Source organism: Agrilus planipennis, unplaced genomic scaffold (genome assembly GCF_000699045.2).
Source record: "Agrilus planipennis isolate EAB-ADULT unplaced genomic scaffold, Apla_2.0 scaffold197, whole genome shotgun sequence".
Lineage (NCBI taxonomy): Eukaryota > Metazoa > Arthropoda > Insecta > Coleoptera > Buprestidae > Agrilus > Agrilus planipennis.
The window spans coordinates 443,161-452,132 of NW_020438945.1; the positions used below are offsets into that span (position 1 = coordinate 443,161).

At 31.6% G+C, this 8,972-nt stretch overlaps 2 protein-coding genes across 7 annotated transcripts in view; one reads left to right on the forward strand and one right to left on the reverse strand.

Annotated features, from left to right (window-relative positions):
- LOC108738797 (acyl-CoA Delta(11) desaturase-like) overlaps positions 1 to 8,049 on the forward strand; it is a 27,460-nt gene extending 19,411 nt beyond the window's left edge. For 4 of the 5 annotated variants that reach the window (XM_025974648.1, XM_025974647.1, XM_025974645.1 and 1 more), the window contains exons 2-6: positions 4,652 to 4,939; positions 6,025 to 6,240; positions 6,540 to 6,660; positions 6,736 to 6,921; positions 7,508 to 8,048. In XM_025974648.1, the coding sequence (XP_025830433.1) occupies positions 4,663 to 4,939; positions 6,025 to 6,240; positions 6,540 to 6,660; positions 6,736 to 6,921; positions 7,508 to 7,877 (1,170 nt within the window). In that variant the 5' untranslated portion in view covers positions 4,652 to 4,662 and the 3' untranslated portion in view covers positions 7,878 to 8,048. Of the gene's footprint in view, positions 1 to 4,651; positions 4,940 to 6,024; positions 6,241 to 6,539; positions 6,661 to 6,735; positions 6,922 to 7,507 lie in introns of all 5 variants that reach the window. The other variant, XM_018472383.2, reaches the window with a different exon arrangement.
- LOC112904512 overlaps positions 2,088 to 8,972 on the reverse strand; it is a 78,502-nt gene continuing 71,617 nt past the window's right edge. For both annotated transcript variants that reach the window (XM_025974651.1, XM_025974652.1), the window contains exon 4: positions 2,088 to 2,468. In XM_025974651.1, coding sequence (XP_025830436.1) covers positions 2,233 to 2,468 — 236 coding nt within the window. In that variant the 3' untranslated portion in view covers positions 2,088 to 2,232. The remainder of the gene's footprint in view (positions 2,469 to 8,972) is intronic.

Here is an 8,972-nt window from a genome sequence, read left to right on the forward strand (position 1 = left end):
CCTCACATGCACGGTGGAGTTTGGGGCTGGGGCGACAAAGATATGAAGCCGGAAGATATAGAGGATGTAAGAATTTATAATAGATTGCCAGACGACTCGTAGGGGGGGTAGAAATTTTAGTTTATAGATACTCTAACAATGACTTTTGAAAAGTAGGAGATTTTTAGAAAATAAAGTAACCCGTGGTACGTTGGGTAAAAGTATTCTAGTTTCAACGTTAATCATTTCAATTAATTAATTGCTAATCATGTTCGATTTAAATAATAAAAGAGTCTATACGTCTCAATATAATTTTTAAACCTTTTCAAAAGAAAGTAAAATTAATAAGAATTATGTATAATAAAAAATTTATTGTTGACTAAATATTGTCTGTTACCCTTTTTTTTAATTTATTATTTTGTTATTTTTGTAGTTTTGTCGACTGTTGAACTTTATGTAGTTATAGTAAGTTTAGCTGTAATCATTTTTGTAGATAGTGAAAACATTTTGTTTCCTTATTTTCTTTAAGTAGATAAATCTTAAGTTATTATTTTCGTATTAAATTTCTTTTAAAAAATTCCTTTCTGTATGTGATAATGTAATGTACGACAATGAACTGTACCTACAACTAGCGCACGTAGGTACGCCTTGTTTTTATGTAATTTTTATTGTATTTGCCATATTGTTTTTGTAAATAAATATTTCTAATATTGCTGCTGATTATTTCTTGTATAATGGTGCAACGAAAATATTAAACAAATTAAACATAAAAAAGCGCACGTGAAATTATTGGAAGACCGAGGGCATTTATTAATAGTTAAGAAGTGATAATTATGTACAAAAGTACGTAGAATCTCAAGTTACCAATGGTGTTTCAGTGCTGTTTCAAATAGGTGCTTTCCGGAATTATCCTTCCTAATACATACCATCATCCTGAAAATAACATAAAATAACGCTCGTGAAATAATTAGGAGATGGAATGCATTTACTAACTTATGAGAAGTGATTATTATGTAAAAATATATCTCATGGTGTTAACAGTTTTCGAATGCGGTGTCAAATAAGTGATTTCCGGCGTTTTTTTTTTGGTAAAACACGTAAAATAATAAAAACATAGAAAAGCGCTCATAAAATTATTGGAAGATAGAAGATATTTGCTAACCTATGAGAACTGATTATTATGTAAAAATATACGTAGAATCTCATGATGTCAACAGTTTTTGAGTGCGGTGTCAAATAGGTGATTTCCGGCGTTTTTTTTGGTAAAATACGTAAAATAATAAAAACATAGAAAAGCGCTCATAAAATTATTGGAAGATAGAAGATATTTGCTAACCTATGAGAACTGATTATTATGTAAAAATATACGTAGAATCTCATGGTGTCAACAGTTTTTGAGTGCGATATCAAATAGGTGATTTTCGGCGTTATTTTTGCTTAAATACTTACGTAAAATAATTAAAACAAAAAAGCGCTCGTGATATTATTGCAGGATAGAAGATATTTGCTAATCTATGAGAACTGATTATTATGTCAACAGTTTTTGAGTGTGGTGTCAAATAGGTGATTCTCGGCGTTATTTTTGCTAAAATATGTAAAATAATTAAAACATATAAAAGCGCTCGTGAAATTATTGGGAGATAGAAGATATTTTCTAACTTATAAAAAGTGATAGTTATGTAAAAATATACGTAGAATTTCATGGTGTCAATAGTTTTTGAGTGCGGTGTCAAATTGGTGGCTTCTGACATCCGGCATAATTTTTGCTAATACATACACTAATTTGAATATAAAGCGCTCATGTAATTATTGGAGGATGAAAGGTGTTTTCCATGTTTGAAAAATTGATAATTACGTTAAACAGTATGTAGAATGTCATAGTGTCAACGGTTTTCGAGTGCGGAGCCAAACAGTAATATTTTTAAATAGTTTTTTTAACTTTTTTAATTAATAATAATATAATTCAAACATAGAAAAGGGCTCTTGTAATTGTCGGGACATGGAAGGTATTTAGTAAGTTTTGGGTTGCTGGGTGTATATTTTTTAGGGTATTCCCTGGAATGAAAGACGCGAGTTCGACCCGCTGTTGTTCAGATTTATTTTTCTTTTTAATCCATTAAAATAAAATATTCTTTGGCTTACTGTACACCTTATGTTTTATTTATGAGGTACTTTTCATTCTTTTACAGTACCAGAAAGTGCTTATATATTAATTAATAGATTCATTCGTTCGTTTCTGTGTTTAATCTCACTCTACGGTTTTGCTTTCTGATAATATTCTTTTTTGTATCCACTGTTGACGTAAATAATATGTTCTTGAGGCTCAACATCAAAAATCAAGCCCCTGATGAGACTAACGGCGCCCATACTAAAAGCCATTTGATTCATAGCCATTATAACCATCGCTACCATCTTTATTTGGGGCAAAATCCATGGCATTATACCAGCCATTGCCAAAGCTGGTATCAGCAGGTAGTACAGCACGTTTCCTACGAAATACGAGAAATATAATTAACATTTGTTTATGAAAAATACTTTACAAAGTAAAAATAAATTTATTAACAAGTAAATATTTTTATCATGTTTAATCGAATTTTTAATTCGTTTAGATTCTTTTACAAGTTTAGGATGTGATTGATTCCAAACTTACTTTTATGTAAAAAATGTTAATTCATTGAATTTTAGGATTATTATTTAAACAAATTGTTTACCGATAGACTACAAAAATTTTGGTTACGTTTGAGTAAGTTGAGTTGCCTAAACACATTCACAACAAATTTAATAAATTGAATACTAGTCTGTAGAAACTTAACTTGTAAGGAGTACCTACATATAATACGTATGAACGTATGATATAAAAATTAAATTTCCATATCAATTATCAAATAATTCGTAATTCGTTCTTTACTTTTAAAATCATTATAAATATTCTTTATCCCCAGTTGATATTTTTCAGCTTTTACTAAGCGTATTTAGATAAAATTAATTTGAACGGAAGCTAAATTATAAAACAGTTTTTGTATTTAAACAATTCAATCAAATATTCACTGAGATTTGGATAGAAACAAAAAATGAGATACACTACAAGTATATGATTAGGCATGTATTAAGTTGTAGTTCGCATTACATATGTCACTAGCTGGAAATTACTGAAATAGAATTAGAAAATTTTTGTGGTAAACTTTCTACATAGTACATTGTAATTTCACGTTGTAGATTTGCAAATAGTTGTGGTAATCGCATTATTTCATGTCGTAAAAATTATAAGTTACGAATAAATGTATTAAGATTGTGCATAAAATTTGTTGTCTTAAAAGAATTTGCCAAAGTGAGCACAAATATATTTAATATGAGTGAAGTTTAGAGCAAAAGGTCAGTTTGCATTGTGTAGTGTGCTAACTGGTTAACAATGAAACAATCAATTCGAAGAAGTCCCTGAAGATGTTCCGTTTATTTGAGACAGAAATATTCAGCTTTATTAATCTATTCCATTTTTCTTATTGGTTTTAACTGGTAAACTTTTAGTAAATTATCATGAAGCAATGTTAAAGAGCTTCACTCTCAGTTTTCTAAATGCATTTACCTATTTTATGTTACTACTTTCACGTGTGGTCAAAGTTCGTCCAATTCGATTTCAAATCAAATATAATGGAGATAAGTCGTACTTATTCTGATTTACACTGGATGATGGCCAAACACATGAAATAACAATATATGTGTATGCAACCAATTATTTATTCTAATATCGATATTTAAATCCGTTCGCTTTTCTCCAATTGTTTCAACTCGAATATCTACAGTAGAATCCGCTTATAATATGACATCGAAGGGAAATGACAAGCACGTCACACTAAGCGGGCGTCATACAAAGCAAAGTCTTAGAAAATAAACAACTTTCTATTTTGGTTAGTTATTTAATTTAATAGAGAGAAAAACTACAAATTGTATATATTTATTAACAGAAAAAGAAAAAAAACGACGAATTGTAATATCAATATGCATAAGAAGGGTCAGAAAAATGAGCGAAAATGTTATTATTANTATAATGTATGTTTTTTATAACCAACGGGATAAGTTTCACTAATAATAATTAACCAAGTGGTTAACTAGATTAGAAATGACCATTGGTAACGCAGCAATATTACCCTTATTATAATCAATTGAGATGAATCTGGAAGGCTATTGGAAAATTTTCAAAAGAAAATCACCAAAACCAATTTATTACTTATGCTATTCGAGGACACAAGGGTATTTTTTGTGAGCTTTGTTTTCCAATTACGTAAATATAGTTCAGTTTTACCCTAAGAATAAAATTACTTTTCTAGAAAAGTCGAAGACATATATAGTTGCTTGTAAAGATTTGTGGTATGAAATATGTTGGACAAACCAGGCGTTCGGTTCATGTTAGGTTCAAAGAGCATTTAGCTATTGATATGTTTGGTAGAACTGAAAAATCCAGTATTAGCCATCATACGTATTCATACTATCAATACTGACGATCTTAAATTACTTAAGGAAACTTTTACAAATTACTCATTTATTTTCTTGCTCGCAATGGGAAACATTTTACAATTATTTTCATGGTTTTCTTGTTATATTTTATACACTGTGAGATTTTTGATCAATCCCATGTGCTTTGCAAAACACTAATTACACTGACTTTTCCTTTCAGTTAAGTACGGAATGGCCCCAAACGTTTTGGGCAGTACTGCACTCTTCCTAACCGAAGCAACCACTACCTCTGAAGAGCCGGTGGTACTGTCGAGGACATCCACAAAGGTACAGCCACCTTCGGCTCAGGCGTCCTCTAGATCTTCACAGAAATTGTCGTCCCAACAACCTCATTATAAATGGGACATCGTTTGGAGGAACGTTCTAGCATTCATATACCTTCACGTTGGTGCCGTTTATGGGCTTTACCTTTTCATTTTCAAATGTTATTGGAGCACATTCATCTGGAGTAAGTATTATTTCCTTCTGTAACATCTAATGGAATTACTATCAGTATCTACATCTGATAATACCGGGTGTAACTACTGGCCTCGCCCAAATATCATCAATGTGATCTATGAAATCAAAAGTCAAAAATGTTTCTTTGGACTTGTGACCAGAAATGCTTACTTAGGAAGTAATACGTAAATTTAATAATAATTGATACAAATAATAAACACAGCGTCAGTTATATTTATGTATGAAGGATAGTACCCTAGCCCATTTTAGTATTGTTGTTTAATAATAATTTTGGGAATTGTGGGATTGACAGAGGAGAACCAGTTGCATGACCAATACATTCTGCACATCGGAATCCATTAGAATATTTATAACTGGAGGATCTTGTGTAATCCACACTGACTCTTACTTCTGAAGAAAGCTACCCAACCTTGTAACTAATAGTTTTCAAATAATTCGTGATAATCCCAGAATTTTTGAGCAATTTCGACAGTAAATGACTCCTGGATGTGAAGACATTTTTAACAATTAATCTATTCATTAAAAATTTAACCAAATACCTTTAGTGACACCCTGTACATCATTTTTCATTTAATTTATGTTCGATTACAAAATTAAGACTAATCGTGACATGTATTCAGAACAACAGCGAAAATTTCTAGGAACTGCTTGACGAAGTCCAAGTCAAGGTTTTGTTTTGCAATGTCGAAATTACATTGAAAAATGTTGTTAAGTGAGAGTAAACTAATTATCCAAAAATCATTGATAAGCTCATGTTAAACAATTAAATAATATTCACCTTGAGTTGTTAGCACCAAAGGAACTGAGATATTTTGGATTATCTTTATTTAGGAAGCGCACGCTATTTACAGAAATCGTTTTCCAAGTCGGCGGCAAATATTGAACATAAGTTAATTTATGGATTTACTATTATAAGTACTTATTAAATCATTTTTGTCTTAGAACTCAAGGGTTTCATAGATGAATATAATTCAAATAAGCAACTTTTGTTAGAATTTCTTGGCATGAGATTTGTTTGAACTATGATTTAAACATTTTCGAACCCTTAAAACTAATATATTTTATGTATTTCAGCGTATTTCGTGGCATACTTCGCATCCCAAGGAATAACTGCTGGAGCTCACAGATTATGGGCTCATCGTTCTTACAAAGCCAAACTGCCTTTAAGGATTATTCTCATGATAGCTCAAACGGTAGCTCTCCAAAATCACCTTTACGAATGGGTCAGAGATCATAGGGTCCATCACAAATTCACGGACACAGACGCGGATCCCCATAATGCCAGAAGGGGTAAAAATTTAATGAATAAGAATCTCTTAATTGAACTTGAAGCTCATGGAATCGGGAGAACACAGGGTCGATTCCGAGCTCATCCGTTTTGATCCAAGTCTTTATGTCATTTCCTTGAATCCTATAAACAAATCCACCCATTCTCGTGATTCCTAAAAGCGACTGGAGAAGACCTTTCGCCATATTTATCAATTTGTAATACAATATAGAATAGTGGAGCAACTCGCCCATCAGCATCAATTGATGGGAATGACTTACAATAAACATTCTGCTATTTTTATTGTTCTTTTCATTTGTAGGTTTCTTCTTTTCACACATGGGTTGGCTTATGGTGAGAAAACACAAGGACGTTATGATTAAAGGTAAAACGGTTGATATGAGCGATATGGAGGAAGATCCAGTTGTAAGGTTTCAAAGAAGGTGACTATCGATAGAGTTACAAAACGAATTATTGCAATTTAATTATATAATTACATTTGTTTTTTTTTTTTTAAGATATTATTTGATTTTGACGCCAATATTCTGCTTCCTTATTCCGTCTTTGGTACCATGGTATTTCTTCGGAGAGGACTGGTGGACTGCCTGGTACGTTTCAGCAATATTTAGATACACGGTTTCGTTAAATTGTACTTGGCTGGTGAACAGTGCAGCTCATATTTGGGGAACAAAACCATATGACAAGTGAGTAGCTTTTTTGTGAATTTATGCACCGTAATGTACACAGAGAATGCATCTTTAAAAACGGGTCGAAAGCAGTTCAATCGCCGCTCAGTTATTTATCTAGCGGATGAGTTGTATTTTTGTGTGTATGTCCCAGTTAGCTGTAAGACATTACATCTGATTTTAGAGGATTAAAATTTGTAAAACTTAAGCTGGCCTTAATTTACAAGATATTAACGAATGGAGATGGAAATAAAGCGGTTTCCTCCCTTAAATAAAACTAGAAGTAATTGACGATTAAAGCGTTTAGTCAAAAACTAAAATAGAGTCACTTAAGCCAAGTTTACTTTGGTTTCCAGTATAGTTCGCTTAACCAGCATCTTCAATTATAAATCGCTAATTTTGATTGGAACTGCTCAATTGCAGATAAACAGGCGAGCTCAAATATCTATACTCGGGTTTATAGTTGGTTGCATATACGTATATTCTTATGACATGTTATAGTCATAACATTTTTATAGTTTGACGTTTAACAAGTAGATGATGCCTTTATTGTCGTCGGACTCATTTAGTTTTGGGTTTAATGTAATATTGATTGTATTAATAGAACGATATCACCGACTGAGAATGTCCACGTGGCCTTTTGGGCTTTTGGAGAAGGATGGCACAACTACCATCATGTGTTCCCGTGGGATTATAAAGCGGCTGAATTGGGAAACTATGCACTGAATTTTTCTACAATGACTGTTGACTTCTTTGCCAAAATTGGTTGGGCGTATGACTTAAAAACTGCGTCTGTGGAAATGGTAAGGAAGCGAGCGAAGAGAACTGGAGATGGGACGAGAGATTCTAACGAAGAAATCCAGGACGATAATCCTCACATGCACGGTGGAGTTTGGGGCTGGGGCGACAAAGATATGAAGCCGGAAGATATAGAGGATGTAAGAATTTATAATAGATTGCCAGACGACTCGTAGGGGGGTAGAAATTTTAGTTTATAGATACTCTAACAATGACTTTTGAAAAGTAGGAGATTTTTAGAAAATAAAGTAACCCGTGGTACGTTGGGTAAAAGTATTCTAGTTTCAACGTTAATCATTTCAATTAATTATTGCTAATCACGTTCGATTTAAATAATAATAGAGTCTATATTGTCTCAATATAATTTTTAAACCTTTTCAAAAGAAAGTAAAATTAATAAGAATTATGTATAATAAAAAATTTATTGTTGACTAAATATTGTCTGTTACCCTTTTTTTTAATTTATTATTTTGTTATTTTTGTAGTTTTGTCGACTGTTGAACTTTATGTAGTTATAGTAAGTTTAGCTGTAATCATTTTTGTAGATAGTGAAAACATTTTGTTTCCTTATTTTCTTTAAGTAGATAAATCTTAAGTTATTATTTTCGTATTAAATTTCTTTTAAAAAATTCCTTTCTGTATGTGATAATGTAATGTACGACAATGAACTGTACCTACAACTAGCGCACGTAGGTACGCCTTGTTTTTATGTAATTTTTATTGTATTTGCCATATTGTTTTTGTAAATAAATATTTCTAATATTGCTGCTGATTATTTCTTGTATAATGGTGCAACGAAAATATTAAACAAATTAAACATAAAAAAGCGCACGTGAAATTATTGGAAGACCGAGGGCATTTATTAATAGTTAAGAAGTGATAATTATGTACAAAAGTACGTAGAATCTCAAGTTACCAATGGTGTTTCAGTGCTGTTTCAAATAGGTGCTTTCCGGAATTATCCTTCCTAATACATACCATCATCCTGAAAATAACATAAAATAACGCTCGTGAAATAATTAGGAGATGGAATGCATTTACTAACTTATGAGAAGTGATTATTATGTAAAAATATATCTCATGGTGTTAACAGTTTTCGAATGCGGTGTCAAATAAGTGATTTCCGGCGTTTTTTTTTTGGTAAAACACGTAAAATAATAAAAACATAGAAAAGCGCTCATAAAATTATTGGAAGATAGAAGATATTTGCTAACCTATGAGAACTGATTATTATGTAAAAATATACTTAGAATCTCATGGTGTCAACAGTT